Source organism: Sus scrofa, chromosome 8 (assembly GCF_054392235.1).
Source record: "Sus scrofa isolate SSC_HxYL_T2T_F1_AM1 chromosome 8, Sscrofa_HxYL_maternal_Yorkshire_Landrace_v2.0, whole genome shotgun sequence".
NCBI classification, from domain to species: Eukaryota; Metazoa; Chordata; class Mammalia; order Artiodactyla; family Suidae; genus Sus; species Sus scrofa.
The window spans coordinates 115,857,801-115,879,194 of NC_139390.1; the positions used below are offsets into that span (position 1 = coordinate 115,857,801).

A 21,394-nucleotide genomic window follows, 5' to 3' on the forward strand; every position below is an offset into this window, starting at 1 on the left:
ACACCCACTGCAGCAGCTTGGACCCTGAGAAAAGGGATGGCTTCCTTTGTGTAAGACCATGACAGATGTCATAGGAGATTGAATAAAAGTCTTACCCTCTTCATCAGAAACATCAAGAACCTCAGTCATGGTCTCAGGAACATTTAGCTTGTGTTTTTCAGTGATAGTCTGGAAAGAAAAAAGTCATTAATGCTCAACTTAAAAACAAAAAGATAACAAAAGATCAAAAGTAATCACGGAGGAGGTCATAATCAATAGCATGAGCAAGCCATTGGGCCCCAAGTACTCCATGCTCTCCACATAGACATTTGGAAGTTTAGTCTCTTATTCTCCTTCATGGAAACTCATTTGTTCTTTCTGAACACAGGTGATCCATTTACTCCAATGAAGTTGTACAAGAGAAAGTTGATGATTTTGAGTTCTCATTCGCAAAATAAATTCTTTCACAATGGTATTAATAGTCATAGGGAGGAAGCAGATTTGTGTTTTCAGAGCTTCCCTAAAATGAACGAAGGAATGTCTTCAGGAAAGCTTTAAAAAGAAGCAGTGAACACATGCAATTTATTAAAAGCAAAGCCATTGGAAAGAAGCTGTAAACAATGTGAAAGACATAAACGATTTGAGTAAAAAAAAATGGGATGCATCTCTTCTGGGATAGAGGATCAACAGCAGAGAATCAATCTTCCTTGTGGTCTTTCATTGGCTATAATTCTCTTTTGCTCTTATTTACCTCCCACAGCAGCACTCCAGAGTGGTCAAGCCCCCTGCCCTCCATCCCTGAAGTAGATGGAAGGTTGAGTCCAGGCTTTGGAGTCTGGCTGCCTGCGTTCAAATTCTAACTTCATCATTTATTAGTTATGAGGTCTTAGCAAGTCCCTTTATTTTTCTGGGCCTCAATTTCCTTGGTTGTAGAATGGGGATAAAACACAACTTCATAAAATTGTTTTGAAGATTCAATGACATAAATTACATAAGAGCTCTAAGAACTGTGCTTGGTATATGTCAGTATTCAATAAGTATCAGCTACCAAAACTTGTTAAAAATGAAGGGCCTCTGAACTTTTTGGTCATTCAGGCACTCCAGAAACATTCTTAGTGCTTATTGAATGCCAGGCACTGTTTTAGACACCAGGGAGTACCAAGGTGATTTTTTAAAAAAGCAAAAATTTCAAATCTCATGACTTTGAGGTTCGTTGTCTCAAAATTCTCTCTAGTTTCTGCATAGAAAGTGTATCAGGTACATCAGTAAGCATTGTTATGGGAACTTTCAAAAACTGATCTCTCGAAAAAAGAATAAAACCTTCAACTATATACAGTAGATTGTCTAGGTTTTTAATCTTTGCTACATGGATATTACAGACTTGTTTGGCTACGACACCCCTATCACCCACTCTCTTCTTTCCAAAAGCAGTAGAGAACTTCAAAGATATTTACAGGGAAATTCAAGTGATTAATCTGAAAATATACTTACATATCCAAGTATAGCTTCTGTGTGCTAAGAGGAATTGACTAAATCATAATAACCTTTCACTGGCTCCCCATTTTCTCCAGCAAAAAAAAAAAAAAACCAACTTAGTATAGTTGACCCCTGAATAATGCAGGTTTGAACTGTGCAGATCCACTTACACATGGATATTTTCCAGTGGTAAATACATCACTACATGATCTGAGGTTGGTTGAGTCCACCAATGTAGAACCATGGATATGGATGGCTGACTGTAAATTATAATGGGATGAACTCCCCCGGTGGTTCGAGGGTCAGGTAAACCGGCTGGGAAGACCCCTGGGCTGTAGTAAGGAGAGGGGGGAGGCCTCACGTCTCCCCTCATGCTACAAGAGTGTAGGCAGCCATAGGCTCTTATGCCTCTGGCTTTTCCATATAAGTCTTTTCTTTACCAGAGATATTCTTTCCTCTCTTTTCTTGGCTCATATGAGATATAACTTCCTTGGAGACGCATTTCCTAATGCTCCCCAATGAGTTTATTTGTTTATCTGCAGCATCTCACTCTACGGCATCGAGGTCCCCTGCGCACATGACCCAACAGCACGTTTTAGCCCCTCCCACATGAATGTGAGTCATTAAAAAGACTGTTTCTGCAAAACCTGAAACACAGTGGGAGCTTCTCAAATACATTTTGAATAAATTGATGACAAAATTATGCCAAACACATTTTAAATCCACTTAATGATGAAACAGATCTTCTTTGGGGTGACATCACAGTTAAAAGAAGAAATTGAGAAAGTGAAGAAAGTCTCATGTAATTCAACTGGAAGGCACAGCTGAAGCCTAGAGTAGTAAATTTAGCTTTCTAGTATCTTGCTTCTGATGTTTAAATAACTCTATAATGACTTATTCACTGAAAATAAACTAAACCTGTAGGAAAGACAAAAACATCTATCAAAAGTTCTAAAGGATAAGATATAATCACTAAGTATTTGATGAATGAATAAACTTAAATGAGTATAATACACCATTGAATTATAATTATAATATTAATGTATAAAGCTAGATAATAACCTAAGTGCCATATTAGTGGTTCTCAATTCCACCTGCATGTTAAAACTAATAGAGAAATTTAAAACATTTTGTGGCTTGGGTCCCAACACAACCCAATTAAATCAGCATCTCTGAAATGGTGTTTTAGAATACACCTAAAAGCCCATTTTTACGGAAACGTCCTAGAGTATTTGCCTTTCCTAGGAAACACTGCCACAAGAGCATGCTTCTCCATCTGAAAATAATTGATGGAAATACACCTTAAATGATTAAGTCATATTGCCTGACATTCTCGGTTTTTCTATTTTCACATGCTGATAATGGGACTCTATTTTCTTTGAACTTGTGAGAGTGGAAATAACTTTGCTTTAGTTTGGTCATTGAACGCCATTAAAGTCATTATTGGCAAACATATACAGCAACAGAAAAAGTAACACACTGATCGTATTGGTCATGGATATTTTTTGGCACAGATATAAAAAACTGCCTTCTATGTACAATGTAGTAAATATAGGATGCATTTGAACATGACTTAGTGCTTGACCTTTAAATGGTCATAAATAAATATTTGTTGAGTAGATAATAAATAAGTTTTCCTGCTCATGACTAATGTTATAAGAAATGAATATATATTGTCTCTATTTACATGAAGTGCCCTTTGAAAACCTGATTAGCAAAACATAACATGATTTTATGCAACTGCATCTGAATAGTCCAGAGCAAACAAGGTTATAATTAAATGATCATGGGCATCTTCTTCTGCTATAGAATCTCAAATTCTATGGTCAAGATTAGAAACTACTTTGAAAGTTAAAATGAGTAGTGCATGATGCATAAGTATAATAGGATGTAATTAAATCATATAATGTGGCAAAACAAATAGGATAGAATAGACGGCAGGCTTAATAACGAGTTTTTTAACATCTGTCATGATGTAGAAAATAAAACATGAGTCCTTAACATGTTTAATGAATGGTGGAAAAAATCTAGTTTGTTTTGTGCAAAGGAAAGTGTGTTTTACTGCCCCTCATTTAGGGCACCTCCTCCCCGCCCCCGGCCAAGCACCTCCTTTGTATCATACACTCAGCAAGTCGGCAATATGGTGAGTGACCTTGGCTCCTATGCCACCTTTCAAAGTCCACACACACTGGCTCCCATCAGGGCTACTGCTAAACTTGGCTTTGTTCCCAAGCCATTTATACCAATTGTACATACTAACATAATTTTTGTGTGTCAGTTACATATACTGTAAATAATATTTTTTATAAAAATTAAACTCAATGATTTGGAAAGTCTCAAAGATGGGTCACCAAAAATAACTGCTACTCATGTGTGGCTGTGACAATTACAGCAGATTGGAAAAAAAAGTGCCAAAACTTTAAAAAGGTTCTGCTCTCCAGTCTAGTGCCTCTTTAAGATAATACACAGGATAATTGTTATATAGCTATAGATATTGTAGGATACTTTCACAATATAGAATGTGTTACTGATGATGTTCTTTGTGCAAAAACAACTTATCTTTCTCGTCAATGGAACTATATTCAAAGAAAAGATCTTGACTCAACCTCAAAAGGTGTTGAATGACGTTACATGTATTTATTGCATTCCCATTTTTATGATTCCTGTTTTAACGGACTTACGGCATCAGATAAGATCTAGGTCCAATGTCTAAATGATAATATAAACATAATGTCATTCTTATGTTAGCAGCTTATTCAGTAATTTATCCTCTACATATCAATGATTATATGCAACATAAAAAACAGGATCACTGCAACTATGCAAATAATTGATGATAGCTGGTCAATAAGTAGAGCAATGAGTCATATCTCACAGTCCTTCCAAACTGCATTAGGAGATTGAGCGTGTTGGCTTCTGCTGCCAGAAACATGTCCCTCCCACTCTAATATTCATTCCAGCAGACAGACAATAATTGTCATCCTGGGAGAACGCTCAACTGTCTCATATCCCCTGCTGGGTCTTATGAAGGAAAGTTAGAAAAGCAAAGGTTAAGGAAACAAACCATGATTCCAAAATGTCTCAGAAATTTCTGAGCAGTGGCATTTCCTTTACAAACTACCGCCTTGCTCTTCTCACCACACAATGACTTTATTCATACTTTGGGGTAAAGAACTCTGGAGGGAGGAATTGCAAAGGAAACTTTCTTTGATGGCAGAGAACTCACATGGCTGCTCAAGGGGCACATCATATAAAGCCTGTGATGTGCAATTTCATAGATGAGATGTATGGCTGTAGTTCAACTCTTTCATTTACATGGTAATAACATTAAATTTAATTTGATTGAGCTTATGTAATTATTAAATTGCTACATGCTATTTGCATGCCACCAGTGAGCAGTTCCAAATTATTTTTAGTGAATCTGTATGTAGATTTTAGAAAATGATACTGAATAATGCGTCTGTGGAAATCAATAAAGGGCATTATTTAAATTAGTTTTGTAAAGGTGAAAGTTAGGTGAAAACATTTCTTTCACAGAATTCCTGTTAAGCGACTGTCAGCAAAGCCAAGATCAGTCTGCTAGAGTGGTTAAGAACGTGGATTTAGGAATCTGACAACCTAACTTTGGATCCTAGATCTACCTTCAATGTCTGACACATTTTTATTAACTATAGTTTTAATATCATTAATATTATCATTATGTGGAAAAAGAATGAATGAAAATCTCTCCTGAAAGACAGGAAGGCTAAAGTAAGAATACACATTACAGATAGGAATAAGTTCATTCCAATATTAATCCCAAATTCCATTTCATAAAACAATAAAACTCACAGTTCTAAGAGGAGCACAAAGCAAAGATAGGACAGCATCAAAACCAATAAAACCAAAGAGCCTCCTTGCCTGCCAGCTTGCATCTCTCACAAGCATCCTATCTTAATAAATTTATTTCTTGCCTATCAAAAAAATAAAAATAAAACTACCCGTTTAGATAAAGGGAATACTTGTTCAGTTAATGTGGACAATGATTTCTTATTATTACAACTGAAAGCAGATATGCTATTATGTTTTATAACCGTTTGTTGGTTTTCACCTAGAAACTTGATTTCTAAGTATAATGGGTTTTGCTGGAGCAATGCTTAGCTAGGCAACATAGAGATTTAAGTTATCAGAAAGGGGAAAAAAAACTCACAGAAGAGTTCTATGAGGAGTTTTCATATCCTCCTTGAGTTAGATGTGTGGAGAGACAGCTGTGTGCCTGATTTTTGACATGGTGTCTGAGAACTTACGTAGTGACAGTGTTTAAAAGCTAATTGCTCCCCTTTGAAAATAGACCTATATAGTTTAAATTGTTCACTCGAAGTCATATTTATTATTATGATTTAGAGGGCCTGAGATCTCTTTGAAACTAGACATGTAACTTCTATACTTTTATTGTCATAAAAGCATTTCTTTTCTTCCAAACTTAAGTTTCATTCTCCACTCCCACCACACTGTAAGTTGCTGGTAAGGAGGGGCAATGTTTTCACCACTGATAACTCTTCAGCCCTGAGTACAGAACCTATTTTTTTATCCAATAAAAACTAGAAGAATAAGTTAATGAAGTGAATGGAAGAAAAGCAGGTCGGGACAGCTAAAAAGAAGCAAGTTTGCCATCTAGTGGTCATTTGATTAAAATGTGCATACATGATTCCCAGAACATGGAAGAGGAAATCACGTTGAGAGAAAAATGGGACTTCTAAGCACACAAGTGTTTAGCCAATCGTGTCACTAAAAGCTTCACTTATCTCTGGTGGACACACTGTTTCAAAGATGCCAAATAAAGACACCGCATACAGGTTCCTAATATGAAGATTTTCCCAGTATGAGAGGTTAGAAAGTGGCTCAGAAGTAGAGTGCTAGGTAGTGACGAGACTTGGTTTTGTGCTACATCATTTATTAATGCTATACTTTAAATCTTTACAAATATTGTGGCACACTGGCCAAAGGCTTTAAGATTCCACTTGAGAAAACAAGCAGTGCCATTCTCGCTCATCTAAATTCAGTCTGTGTCTTGCAGTTCATTAATAAATCATACTCCACTCTATTTAAAACTTCACGTCAAACCATCTACCTCAAGGTCTGTCAACAGGAACTTGCTGTCAACCTGAAGAACAAAATTCCTTTCGTTTGCTTCACATCTATCAAAAGAACCAAGTGTTCTAAAACTCTATCTGCATCATTCCTAGCTTGGAGCATTTACCAGAACCTCATTCGGAATTTTTTTATTTGTTGATACATGACCTTATTGTCTCTAAGGAACATCTAATGTTCTGCTCTCGCTCTACTTTTCTGCTTTACAAAGAGAAATTAAAAAGCTGTGTTCTTAGAGTTGATGCTTAAGGAGAAAAGCTAATAAATAAATGCAAAGGGAAGAGCACTTCCACTTTCAGCTATAAGTCTCCCTCTCAGGAGGCCTCTTTTAGGCTTTGCTCCAACTGAATAGCATGAAAGCATTAGGACTCATTATCATCCCGGTCTTCACTCTTCCAGAGTTTCTCTGGCAAAGGCCAGTGACGATCACTGTTCTCTCCTAAAGAATGAGCAGTCATATTCCCAACAGTGAAAATAAAAATTTTAAATATAGGCTCTGTCAAGATACTGACACAGTTTCCCTTCTAAGCACCTTCAATTTTCTTTTGGAATGAAAAAATACTAATCAGAAACCGGAAGACCATTAGGCTGAATTGTTCTCCCTGGGAATGCATCTGACCCCTGTGAGCATAGCAGGGATCAGAGTCTCCCCAGAGGCTGGCGTGCTCTCTGGGCGAAGATTAAAAGTTTGCTGTGCAGTGTCTTACCACTCTGCCAGCAGTAGGTGTCACACCCAACTACAGCAAAAGGGCAGAGACACCAGCAAAGAAGAAATCAGTCACAGCAAAAGGAACAAAGTATTTAAAATTACCTTCGCGCCCTTTATATGGGTTTCTTTTGACTAAAGGAAGCTGCAATTCCTGCGTTAGTGTGTAGAGGCATGTACATCTGCATGCCGCAATGAATGCTCTGCAATATGTTCATCCAATGAAGTTCGAAATCAAACGCGCAAAACATTTTGCAAGTGAAAATGTCTGGGGTTTAAAAACCAGGACAACGGAGCCGAAGCTGCTGGGTTCCTCTTACTTACCGTGGTGGTGGTGGTGACCTCCTCCGTTACAACCTTCAGGGTGTCCACCACGGAGATGTAGCCCAGACGCTTAGCAATCGCCAGGGCAGTGTTGCCATTCTGAAGGGAGAGGGAAAGAAAGAGAGTGAGGGCTGGGAGGGAGGACGGCGCCGGGAGCCAATGAGCTCACCCGTGGCTCCGCGGGAGCCAGTATTTCCTTCCAAAACAAGGCACAGCTTAGGAAAATCACTAGTTTTTACCATTACATCTGAATCTTCTTTGTAACTTCTTTAGACTAGCGCCCGGGTCACCATGGTAACACAACAAGCTGCATCTGCCTGCTCTTCCTAATAAGAAGCACTTGACTGCTTTAACCCTAAGGTTGTCAAACAGCTCTAAGGATCCTGCATTGTGCTTAGGAAAGTAACCCTTGAACCGAGGATGAGGCCTCCGAAAACTCCTCAAGTACCAAGGACACTCACTCCCCAGCAGAGGTCAGGCCATCTGCTGCAGGTAAGCTGTTACCGCGGGGGACACAGAAACATATTTCGCTGCAGCTGTGCAGAAGCTCACGCGGCCGCAAAAGAACGCAAGCAAGCGACTCAGGCTCCAGCCCAGGCCGCTGGGGAGCCCGGTTGGTTTAATTGCTCCGCTTAGTTTACATTTCAATGGCTCCACATCCCAACGAGCTCCATCTGAGCCAGCAGCCTCGGAAACTGCGCTCCCTTAAGAAGGCCAGGCAGGAGCGGAGCTGAGAGCCAGCTGGAAGCAGAGCTCGTCCCCAGCCCAAGCGCAGGGCCCCTCTCCTGGGACAGAATTCTGAGTCACTCCCGCTTCCCAGTGAAAGTGCGCAGATTTCTGGAAATCCCGGGCTTTCCCGAGTGCGGGGGCTTGTTTTAGGAGGACGTACGGGAACTCAGGACTGCCAAGCAGCCCCGGGGCAGGAGAGGAGGAAGGGGAGGTGGCGAGGGGCAGCCGGCGCCTTACCGCGGTGGTCGCGTTGGGCTTGGCCCCGTGCTGCAGCAGGACGTTGATGATGTGCGTGTGGCCCTGCTGGGCGGCCTGGTGCAGAGGCGTGTAGCCATTCTGTGGTCGACGGTGGTGGTGGACCGGGCAGAGATGTGCAGAAGGAGGAGAAAACTAGGTTAGCCTTCATTGTGCGTTTCTTAACTTTATTTACAAGCAAACCATCAGGGCTGCGTGGTAGAGCACAGTATCGCCAGCAACCCATTTCGCAGCAGCAAACACTCCCTCACACCTTATGGTCCGCTAAACAAAGAGGCTGGCTTTTGAAACGGCAAGATTAACAGACTCCAAGTTATAGCTATTATTATATTTTCACTAATTAGCAGTAAAAATGGGTATGCTGAGAGAAGATTTATAATGAGAAAGGGCAGTCTTGCAGTGGTTTCTTCCCTAAGAAAGGAAGAGTAAACTGTTTCACCTAAGCTGCTGAGAATCACACCAACCACTGTTTGCTCCTGGTGACTTCCTCCATAATTACACTTTGGGCTAGCTTTAAGAATTCTAAGTCAATGAAAGTAAATGTAAATGTAAATGTAAATCTCATATTCTCTTAGACCATGATGGAAAACAATATATATTAAAAAAGAACGTATATATATATATGTATGACTGAGTCTGCTATACACATTGTAAATCAACTATACTTTAATAAAAAATTTAAAGGTATAATAACGAGTTGATTAAACTAGAATTACGCAGCAGTCAAAACCAAATAAAAACATGACATCTACAGAAATGATTATGTTGTTTATTTCTCCTTCCCAGCAAATATTTTTAGCAAATAAAATGACTTGTCCAAAAAAATTAACGAAAACCCTCATATTCCTTTCAGAGAACAGCTTCTGTCAAAGCACACAGTTAAGAGAATAGAAGATGTCATTGGAAGCTTAATGGCCCACTTTCAATAAAAAAAAATGTATTTTAAAAGTAGGTTCTTTTGAACATTCTGGTCTAAACTTTCAGGTGAAAGTTCTGTGATCTGTGAGGACTTGCTGGCCAGGTTAATGGGAAGCCAGTCTTGCTTAGGCAGTAGGTATGGTACAGGTTGCTTGCATATGCACATTAATTAAATTGCACTAGGATCTTGAAAGCAAAACATGAATAGCTATTGTGTACTAAGTATCCATTTTATGCCAGATATCAAACCTTATATTTATTGTCCCTTTTAACCTTTATTACCACTCTGAAAATGAGGGTGTTTGGTACATAGTAGGTGCTTTGTAAGTAATGGGTGACTAAATGAGTGCCTGAACAAATGACTGAATAATTTTCTCCCCATTTCAGAGATGATAAAACTGCCAATAATAGGGTTAAGTAATTTCTTCACAATCCTTCTAGTTCAGATCCTATGTAGAAGATCATGATAGACAATGGCTATGAGACTACTTTTTTATTGTCTTCCTGCCTCACCTCCAATAAAATCTATGTATTTCAGACCCAAGTTCTGAGTGGCCCATTCATACCTTCCACTTGTAAGAATCTATATCCCTTATATCTAGTGGCCTGGGCTCTGAGTTCTGAGTAGCCCATTCCTACCTTCCACTTGTAAGAATCTACATCCCTAGTATATCTAGTGTCACTGCCTCCTCATGAGCAATATGTCATGTCTACATGAAGTGTCTGTCTATGCGCTGTTAAAAAGAAAGCCGCAGCCCCAAACGGAGTCATTTATGCTAGGCCATACCACCAACTGGGGCTTAATACCGAACCTAACTGAAGTTTCAGCCTCCCCAGAAATGTCATCTTAACCAGTTGGTCAGTAGTTTTCTGGTCAGCACCAAGGAGGTAATCTGCCACATTACCTCCATACCCCAAAGGAAGATGAGGTAATCTGCCCTGTCTGTCCCCATAGGTAGGTCACCTACGCCTGAAATAATCTTTGTTCTTCATGACTTGCTTATTCTGCCTTTAAAAACCTTTCTCTTTTTGTATCCCTTTGGAGCTTCCTTCTAATCACTAGAAGTATGACACCCAATCATGAATCATTCAATAAAGGCAATTAGATCTTTAAAATTTAATGCAGTTGAATTTTGCTTTTTTTTTTTAACAGATTTGGTGGCAGCAGTGGGATCCAAAGTAAACTTCTAGTGGCATTTGGGGAACAATAAGAAACACAGGCTTGATATCTGCAAACCCCTTTTTGAGTTCACTGTCTTTCCCACCATTTCTGAGAATTGTTAGTAAATTCCTCTTGGTTTGAGCTCCATTTTTTTTTGCTGAGCTCCTGATCTAACTGGCTTTTTGGGTGGTTCCCAATTTGTTTGGAATAGAGAACTTCTGGTAGTCTAGCCCACAATTTCCTATTTGATTGGAAACCCCAGCCCATGGTTCTGTCCCTAGAGTCCACTGCTGGCTTCAGTTCCCCACTTGTTTGGAATCAGTTCACAGTCCCCATTTGTTGAGATCTTCCCCCAGTCTTAGGTTTCAAGCTGGGAACTGGTGGTGGTGCATGAGGGCTTTTTCTTGGCCAGGCTGCAATAATTGGTTACTGCTGGAGTACTCAGGTGCACAGACTTGTCTTGTTTTGTGTAAAGACAAGTACAAAGAGATTTCTAAAGAGTCAAGTGCACCCCCTTCTGGCACAACTGCCTATTTTATGTCTAAGAACTATAATCACAGAACCTATAGACATCTACAAAGTCGCCAAAATCTTACTGTGTCCTGAGAGTCTTGTCTCGTAACTATTATGTTGGAGACCCCAAAATATGACCAGACAGAAATATGGGTTGCATCCCATTTGCGACAAAATATGGCTGGACAGAAGTATGGGTTGAACTCCATTTGAAGCTAGGGTCCTACCAAATTGCTGCCAGCCCTCAGGGAAATTACAGTGGCCATTACAAGGAACATTCCAATTGGATAAGGTCATTTAAGAAGTGAACTTAAAAGCAAGGGATACACATTTTAATTGGCAACCAAGAGCCTCCAAAAGGCTTCATTGAAAGTTTTGCTGCAAAAAGCTAAGAAAAATTTAAAGATAGTACTTAAAGCAGAAGACTGTTAAGACTGACATAATTCCTACCGCTCCCTTCTCCTCCTCTACCTAAGTATTAGTTCTAGTAATCCTCTGTCTGCATTGTCTTTTCCACTCTAAGAGACCAGACAACTGTCAACAAAAGCCCACCATATTTAAGGGCCTTTCAAACACCCCCATGTCTATCTTTGAAGGAGGGTCCCCATATGGGCCCCTCAGACTTGAGACTTGGAGAGATTTTCTGGTAAACTGCTATGTTATTCCTCTAAATGGCCAAGGAAAGCGAAAATGGAAATTAATAAACAAGAGCCTCCAGAAAGGATCCCGGGGAAAAGTGGCAGAAGCCTGTGAGAGGTGGGACTTCTTACCAGAGCCAGATCTATTGAACCTGTCTGTAGTGCCCAGTTGAAACAGGAAAATAAAATTTCATGTTGTTACTTCCGTTTCAAATCCTGACCCACTGGATTTGAACGTTTCATTTTCAGGAATAGCCACTGGCTTCTTGCTTGCCTCCATTTATGTTCTAAGTACCTGGCTTGGCTTTCTGCCCGCCTGGGACATGCAAGTTGTTGGTTCTTTCTTTTGGCTGCCTTTGAAGGGGACTCTAGATCTTGTGAAGATAATATCTTTTGTATCCTTTTGGAGGACATCTCTTGAGTCTAAAAGTATGTTCAGTATTCCCAGAGATAGTCACTCTTTGTCCTGGCTGAAACCTGACAAGCTATTTTAAAGGATTTAATAACTTCATGACCAGAAGTTTGGCCAAATTGGAAGCAGATATTCAAAGCCCAACAGATAACTACAAAATATTTTTGGCCATCTCCTCTAAGTTAAATATGACCAGAGGGAAACATTCCAACATAGGTAGATGGGTGTGTCAGTCCATTAGCATCCAGGCTCCACCCCAGTTCTTTCCAGAGTACAGTGCTACTATCCTGATCTTAAAAATCTTTGCAAAGCTAGAAATACAGCTCTAGAGAACTGCAGAAAGAGAAAGGAGGAGAGGATAGGGGATTTAAAAAAAAACAACAACAAAAAACTGCTAAAGAAGTATCCTTGCCCAAAAATCTAGATCAAGGAAAAATTTTAAATTTTAAATGAAAACTGTAAGATCTGTGTTCATGTCTGTGTGTATATCATGCGTATCTATATCTATATCTATATCTATATATGTGCATGTGTGTGTGTGGTGTAGATGTTCAGTATTGTTCTGCCTTTGAACGCTATTGCTAAAGTTAATTTGTAAAAGAGCTCTATTGAATTCACTTAAACAGATAAGCCTTTTTTTTTTTTTTTTTATAAATTTAGGATTCAAACTAACCCAAAGGCGTTTCAGGTTCATGTGATTTGGGATAATATTTGTTAAATAAAAGCTAGTTTACGTTTGATGGTTTAATTAAAATAGATATGTCTTTAGAGTTATCAACATTGAATATAATACAGATGACAGAAATTTTTATTCTACCTGGGTTTTTTAGTCAAATAAGTTCACGTTACCTCCTGCAAAATTCGTCAGCCAGATAAATAACTTAGACCATTGACAGACTTTGTGTAATGTCTCATGGAGTTTTTGTGGATGGTCTAAACATAATTGTTGAAAACAAGTAAAGTAAATGGTTGTGAGATAAAGGTTTCTAGGTAAACGTTTAAAACAGTTGTCCCAAATCTCAGACGCAACTCAGATCCTGCATTGCCGAGGCTGTGGTGTAGGCCAGTGGCTACAGCCCTGATTTCACCCCTAGCCTGGGAACTTCCATGTGCTGCAGATGAGGCCCTAAAAAAAGACCAAAAAAAAAAAAAACCCAAACAACAACAACAAAAAACAAACTACATGGGAAGCATTGTCAATAATAAGTAATGCAAAGCCTTTTTTATGCTGCGTTTATATGTGTATGTTTTAAATATTTCATAAATTGTGTGAAATTCGTGGAAGACTGATATGTCCTACTATAATGTTATCAGTCATAATTACAAAAAAAGGTGTATGTCACTAAAATAACCAAATGTCCTTGTCAATTCCATCAGATCTTTATTTTTTTATTTTTTATTTTTTTTTGTCTTTTTGCTATTTCTTGGGCCGCTCCCGAGGCATATGGAGGTTCCCAGGCTAGGGGTCTAATTGGAGCTGCAGCCAACGGCCTACGCCAGAGCCACAGCAATGCGGGATCCGAGCCGTGTCTGCAACCTACACCACAGCTCACGGCAATGCCGGATCGTCAACCCACTGAGCAAGGGCAGGGACCGAACCTGCAACTTCATGGTTCCTAGTCGGATTCGTTAACCACTGCGCCACGACGGGAACTCCCCATCAGATCTTTAACAATGGGCATTTTTTTAAGTCTTTTGTCATTTGCAGAGAGTTACTGTTTTACTCTGACACTTTGCAGAAGTCTTCCTGAAAAAGTGTTTCATCTTCAGAAAAAGCCAAGAAAAGCACCTTTAGACAAATGCAGGTTTCTGAGAACTTCAAGGTCATAAAACTAAATTGGTAAGAACTAAGAGTGCCTTTGAATCTCCTTAGAGGGGACTCTACCAGGTCCTCTTTGCTATTCAGATGGCAGCTAAACTGCAACAATTCAGCCCATGGGTACACATTGCACAGTTAAAGAAGACTCCACCTGACATCTGGTTCCATCCAAATCTTAAAAGACCTCCAAATCGAACTGACTCGGAAGAGAAGTAGCTGACAATGGAGGCAGACTGCTTCTTCCCAAGACACCAGGTCATGACTCCATATTTTAACTAAACATGAAAACCTCTCTTCTTCTCTCCTTTCCTCTGGCATTGGCCTGGAAAGATAACACCACTATTTGCATCTCCCAGGCTATTACTAAGAGGAGTAAACTTGCAGACTGCTGGATTTGTCATCAAAAACTCTGATCCAGGGAGTTCCCGTCGTGGCGCAGTGATTAACGAATCTGACTAGGAACCATGAGGTTGCAGGTTCGGTCCCTGGCCTTGCTCAGTGGGTTAACGATCCGGCATTGCTGTGAGCTGTGGTGTAGGTTGCAGACGTGGCTCGGATCCCGCGTTGCTGTGGCTCTAATGTAGGCCGGTGGCTACAGCTCCGATTAGACCCCTAGCCTGGGAACCCTCCATATGCCGCGGGAGCGGCCCAAGAAATAGCAAAAAAAAAAAACAAAACCAAAAAAAGTAAAATAAAGTAAACAAATAAACTTTAAAAACTCTGATCTGTCTAAGATGCTAGAGACCCTGGTCTATTATCCTGTTTCTGGTTAATATCCCATATTTGGGGACCTCTGTGTCCAGGCTCTATGCCAAGAAAGTGTTACAAGGCGAGAATAGCCAGAATACAACTGCCTGCATGGTCCACAGACCCTTAATACCAGGAGGCATTCAGGATTCAAAATTAACTTCTTTTGACAGATTCCTACTTCCCTGGTTACGAGTAAATGCTAATGAGGAACCTCTCCTTAACTCTTAAAGATATTGCAGCTTCTGTTGCTAATAGCTGCCCAAGAAAGATCCTTAGACTCTCTGGCCAAAGTTGTTCTTAACAGGATAGCCCCTGATTATCTCTGAGCTGAGCAAGAGTGTGTGCTGTGGCCAACACCACCTGCTGCACCTGGATTAACCCTTCTAGGGGAGTTGAAACAATGACGTAAGATCACTGAGCAAATCACTTGGCTTAAAAAAGGTGACCCCTTCAGTGGGGTCTTTCTCTGACTTAGTTAATTTTGATTGGGTTGTATCTTGGGTACCATGGCTCCAAAGTACACTCCAAAAATTGGGAATTATTCTGCCCAAAATAATAATAATCTCCCTGGTGCATTGTGTTCTCTCGAGAGCTTTAAATGTGTTTACAGCTGCTAACCACAAAGCAGATGATCTGCCTAAGAATGGAACATCAGAAAAGGAATGAAAAGAATGACCAACTTAAAGACTGTGAATCTGAAGTGGTGATCTGTGAATAGCACAGGAGTAGAAAAAACATCATAACCTGTGGATACCACATAAAGGGACAACAAAAACCACGAAACCTTCAGCTACACATCTCAGTTAAGCTGAGAGTCTGATCCGAAGGAGGGGGGGTATTTAAAAACAACAACAGCAAGTGGAGTCACTCAACCTAGGCCATGCCCACAAGGCTTAATACCTAACCCCAACTGAAGCTGCAACCTCTCCAGAAATGTAGTCTTACCTAGACAGTCAGGAATTTTTGGGTCAGCAGCAAAGAGATAATCTGCCACATCCCCCAAAGAAAGATGAGGTAATCAGCCACCTAGACCCCTTTGGTCCCCCTTAGGTAGGTCCCTTAAGCCTGAAATAATCTATTTCCTTTATGATTCCTGTCCTGCCTCTAAACACCCTTCCCTTTCTACAGTCCTTGGGGCTTCTCTCTACTCGCTAGGTAGATGCTGCCCATTCATGAGTCATTCAACAAAGCCAATTAGATTTTTAAAATTTACTTCGTTAAATTTTTCTTTAACAAGGCACAGAGCGAAACGTTGATTCCCTCTATGCTTTCCCTTCAGCCTTTCCATCCACAGGGATGTACCATATGTGTGAGAGTCTGTCTGTCACTGTCCTTCAGCCTAGAGTATCATCAGCTCTGCCTTGTCTGTTATCCCTACAAAAGAATAACCCCAGGAGACCTAGAAATAAAATCAATTACAGGGATTCTGAGAAACTTTTGGCTATAGCAGAGACTCTGCTCTCAAATCAGGTGATTCATGGATATTTGAGGAGCATACATTAAGTAATATTTCTTTCCCTAAAAAGCAATACACTTAACAGCATATGGAGGTGCCCAGGCTAGGGGTCAAATTGGAGCAACAGCTGCTGGCCTATACCACAGCTGCAGCAATGCCAGATCCAAGCCATGCCTGCAACCTACACCACAGCTCATGGCAAAGCCATATCCTTAATCCACTGAGTGAGGCCAGGGACCGAACCTGAATCCTCATGGATGCTAGTTGGGTTCGTTACCGCTGGGTCATGATGGGACCTCCAAAAAATTCCTTTTATTGTGTTTATAAATATTATACCAAAGTTTTATAAACTTTTCCAAAATTTTATATTAAATGGTGAATGTTTGAAGAGTAAAGGAAATACATATGCTTATATTTTCATAGCAACAAAACAAGTTTTTAGTAACTATGGCTACAGATGGGATGTGAGGAAGAAAACTAAATTCTTTCTCCAAAAATGTCATTCTATGTGAAAAAATTCTGAAGTGTTTATTAAAAGAATATAGTTTGAAGTATGGATCTATCCACTCCCCTGAAGATACATGAAAATATATATTTACTTGCAAAAGCAAGTAAAATCTATGTGTTCAATTTTTAAAAACCTGAAAAGTTAAACTCAGATTTTTCTCTCAACCAAATGTCCATTTGAATGCCGCTCAAACCCCAGGGAGGTAAATGATGTTACCTAGACAATATGTCTGGCCCCTAAATATAAACATTTCAATAGTCAGACACTTGACAAAAACAATGTGGTAAACATTTTCAAGTTCTGCCAAAATCTCCTTGCACTGCTGCATGTATACGTTTCAGAAGAATACCTGGATTCCAACAAGAAAGTCTTTCCTGTAGTGCTTATGTATGAACTGACTCAGCAAAAATGGTATCACATGCTAATGCCTGAGAATTCATATTGGAAATTTTAAATGTCTCAAAGTACAATTTCATGAGAACTCAAGAACTGCTCAGAAACCGGGCAGTACTTACTCTTTCTAGAGTCAGATCGGAAGTTTTGAATCAATCGTTAATAGAATTATTTATAATTTTAAAAATAATTTGATTTTTAATTCACTTACAAACACACTTATGTATAGATAAGCTTTGGTTTCTGCTTTGAAGAGGATGTAAAAAGATGGACTTCCAGATCTTAACGTTTCTAATCAGGAGCATCTTTGAAAACTCCCGAATGTGCTCACACTAATTTACTTGAGCCTGCTCACACAGCTGTCTTTGGGGATTTCCAAAAATATAAACTTTAAACAAATGCGACGACTTGTTTCTTTGGACCAAGAAAATTGGATCTGCAGGTTATATGATGCATAGTAACAGTAGTTATTTTATGCACTTCTCTTCCTTTGAAATAATGTAAATGTACCAAAGTGTGGTGTTAGGTTTCCATCTTGCTTTGCCGGATAGCAATGCTCAGATGCCATCAGGAAAAACATCTGGGATTAAGTCAGCTCTGCATTATCCTTGAACACTTCCTACACATTATTGCCTCACTGAGCACAACCATGTGATATCCCAAATGTGATAGAGTTCATTAAAAATGAAAGGCAGGCAGTTTAGGCTGCCTGTTGGGATTTCCTTACCAGGAGGTGAGGGCTGGGGGAGAGGGGCCAAAACCTTGAAATGATGCAAAGGAAATGGGCCAGAACTTCAAGGGATTCTAGCTAGCACCTATTGTATCCACACTACCTTGTTATAGCCTTGGTGTTGGGGGGGGTGGTACTTGAACTTTCTAATAGAAGTAGTTCTGAAGCTTACCTCCATGGCTATCAAAGGGTATTAGAATGAAAAGTCCCCAACAACTGTAGAAACCTACATCACGTATTCAAAATCACTTTAGAAGAACTAAAACTACTTTTGCAACCATGGTGAGCTGGTGAAGTGTCCCTACGGCTGAACCATTTGCTTACAGAAAAGAAAAATGAGTACAAGTATTTTACCTTGGTTTTTGCATTGACATTGGCTCCCTGCTTCAGAAGAAAGTTGACCATTTTCACATTTCCATAGTGACAGGCCACAATTAAAGGAGTGTAACCGAGCTATAAATAAGAGTAAAGAAATGAATTACTGCTCTAGTAATTCACTAGAGTAGGAGGGGGAGGAGGAGGAGGATTAGGTGGCATTTCAGCTATGGTAGGGTAGATAGAAATTCTATTTGATTGCAGTATTTCTTAGTAGATGACACATGCATCCCATGGATGCAAATACGAATAAGAAGAGATCCTTCAACATGGGAATGTAACACAGTAAAGGAGATCAGACATGCCTGTGTGGCTTGATCGGTCAAAGAGCCAAGAGAAAGAGACAAATAATAGGATCTGAAAACAGAAGAGAGACTGAGTCTGAAAGGGGGGCCCAGAGGAGATGCATGAAAAAGGTAGCTAAGGTGAGCTTGTATGATTTAATGGCGATGGAGAGGGAAAAGCCATTTCAAAACCAAGGGCACAGAGGCAGGCAAGTACAGGAAGAGGATAGCAAGTCATCTTGACTAGCTGCATCGATAAGGGAGAGAGGATAGACTTAAGTCTGCAAAACTGCAATCTTTTTGTAGAGTCCTGATGCCTTGATTCCAGCAAACCTGGAGAACCATTATAGATTTGTGAGCAGGAGAGAGTCATAAATAATTCAGAATGGGCTTTTGAGGAGGGGAGACTTGGATTTGGGGTCACCTGAATGGGGGCTGCGGGGAATCCTCCAGGTCAGAACCTGTCCTATGCTGACAGAGATTCACTTTACCTTTGTGTGAGCATCCTGGTCGGCTCCATGCTTGGTGAGAATATCAGCAACGTTGACTTTATCTTCCTGGGCTGCAAGGTGTAAGGACGTGAGTCCACTCTGTAGGGAGAATGGAAGCAAACATGCTGAGGAAGAAAACATGCTGTCTCATTTATAATACCATGTCTTGAAAAAAATCCTGGAAAATTGATAGCCTCTTCCCAGAAACTATATCTTTTGATATCTAAGACGAACCCTCCAAGTTAATATGCCTTTCCATCCAAGACATACTCTCTAAATTAATCAACACCTTCAGCAAATTACATTTTCTATATTGCATACTTATATTATGATGTGAGACTTCAAAGTAACTCAGCTAATAAACTTCCAAACAACATTCCTTTTAAACCCATCTGTGCCTCCTGCTGAATCTATTCATCCACTTAAATAATTGATAAACCAATGACTATTTCTACTTTATAACCACAGCAATAATCTATATTTTCATCAATAAAATATCACATCAATGTAAAAAAAAAACTGTCCAGAGTTACAGGAAATGAGTTCAGAATAATTTTCTCTGGCACCCAAAAGATCGTATATTATTTTGGGGGTTCCTCTAAGAGCTAAATAGAAAGTAACCCCACGATTTATATACAGCACCATAAGTTGGCTAGTTTTATGTAAATTTCCTGGCATATATACATCAAGTAATTATTTTTATCAGTTGAATATACAATTAAAATGCAGTTAAGAATTAGGAGTTCCTGTCATGGCTCAGCAGAAACGAATCTGACTAGTATCCATGAGGACACAGGTTCACTTCTTGCTCAGTGGGTTAAGGATCCAGCATTGCCATGAAGTGTGGCGTAGATCGCAGACACGGCTCAGATCCCGAGTTGCTGTGGCTCTGGCGTAGGCCGGTGGCTGCAGCTCCAATTCAACCCCTAGCCTGGGAACCTCCATATGCCGCAGGAGCGGCCCAAGCAATGGCAAAAAGACCAAAAAAAAAAAAAAAAAATTCTGCCCTTATAGAATTTCCACTCTACTCAAAATTCTACTTGAATTGTTTTTGGGGTTTCTTGTGTTTATTTCTGAAAGAAGATCTGTTTTTCATGAACAATAAACACATGACTCATCTGCATACTGATGTTACATGAAATATTCTGCCACTGGCTTCCACGGTGAGAATATCCCCATCAGGGCAGAAGACCAACTGAATGGCATGACTTTAATGACCACAAGGAAATCCAAGCCCCAAACTTCAAGGACTGTTTGGCTGACTCACTGAATTTCACCATAGGGCTTCATCACGTTCATTCTTGTTAAAATGCAAATATCTTTTGGAAGGCTAACCCTATAATTGATCTCATACTTTAAGAAAGGAGCCTGTGAGGCCCTTGGATAGAGCGCGGTGCACAAGGACAAGGGCTATGCTGGAACACTTCCGAGGGATAAAACACAGACTCTAGAGGCATTCAAGACAACCTGTCTTTTTCAAAGCTTTTTCTAAGGAACATATGTTACATAACCTATTTACAAATGCTATTAAGACTAATTTACATTTGGGCCTCCAAAAGCACTAATTAACTCAACAGTGGGATGTAGAAAACATCTTATTTGTATATTTGTGGAAAATCCTAAGAAACCTAATTTTCAGTAAACCCATACCATGTATTATAAAAAAAACATTAAGAGCACTAAGTGATGAGCTAACTTATAAATATAGGCTCCAATTTTTTTGTTTCTCAGCAGCTGGCTGCTGCAGAGCATATACAAGTGTAAAATAGAGATAGATAGATAGATAGATAGATAGATAGATAGATAGATAGGGTTATAGATATATCTGGAGAAACACTGACATATACATGTGAAGATCCAGAGTTTTTTTACTTTTAAGGCTGCACGCATGGCATATGGAAGTTCCCAGGCTAGGGGCTGCAATGGAGCTGTAGCTACTGGCCTACGCCACAGCCACAGCAACACCAGCTCCAAGCTGTGTCTGTGGCCAACACCGCAGCTCATGGCAACACTGGGTCCTTAAACCATTGAGCAAGGCCAGGGATCAAACCTACATCCTTATATATATTAGTCAGGTTTGTTACCACCAAGCCATGATGGGAACTCCAAAATCTAATTTTTTATATTTGAATGATATCTTTTTTGATATATCCATGATTATTATTCTGTTATAGTTAATTTGCTTGTCCACAAAGACTATTCTCTGAAGAAATACTGAAAGGACAGAGGGGCATTATTAAAAACACTGATTCTCCGACCACCGCCACCATAACCAGCCAAGCTAGGCTGAAGCTGGCTCAGAAATTTATATTTTACTGAGTTCCCTGCCCACGACCCACAGGTGCC

At 39.8% G+C, this 21,394-nt stretch overlaps 1 protein-coding gene and 1 long non-coding RNA gene across 51 annotated transcripts in view; one reads left to right on the top strand and one right to left on the bottom strand.

The window, feature by feature from the left end:
- The window catches only part of ANK2 (ankyrin 2), a 607,793-nt gene that overhangs the window by 84,340 nt on the left and 502,059 nt on the right, over nucleotides 1-21,394 (bottom strand). For all 50 annotated transcript variants that reach the window (XM_084973140.1, XM_084973126.1, XM_084973116.1 and 47 more), the window contains 5 exons: nucleotides 19,049-19,147; nucleotides 18,253-18,351; nucleotides 8,582-8,680; nucleotides 7,616-7,714; nucleotides 96-168 (listed from right to left, as the gene is read on the bottom strand). In XM_084973140.1, coding sequence (XP_084829266.1) covers nucleotides 96-168; nucleotides 7,616-7,714; nucleotides 8,582-8,680; nucleotides 18,253-18,351; nucleotides 19,049-19,147 — 469 coding nt within the window. The remainder of the gene's footprint in view (nucleotides 1-95; nucleotides 169-7,615; nucleotides 7,715-8,581; nucleotides 8,681-18,252; nucleotides 18,352-19,048; nucleotides 19,148-21,394) is intronic.
- The window catches only part of LOC110261983 (uncharacterized), a 59,449-nt gene continuing 45,858 nt past the window's right edge, over nucleotides 7,804-21,394 (top strand). Inside the window, exon 1 of the long non-coding RNA XR_002346436.2 lies at nucleotides 7,804-8,107. This is a non-coding gene — a long non-coding RNA (uncharacterized LOC110261983). The remainder of the gene's footprint in view (nucleotides 8,108-21,394) is intronic.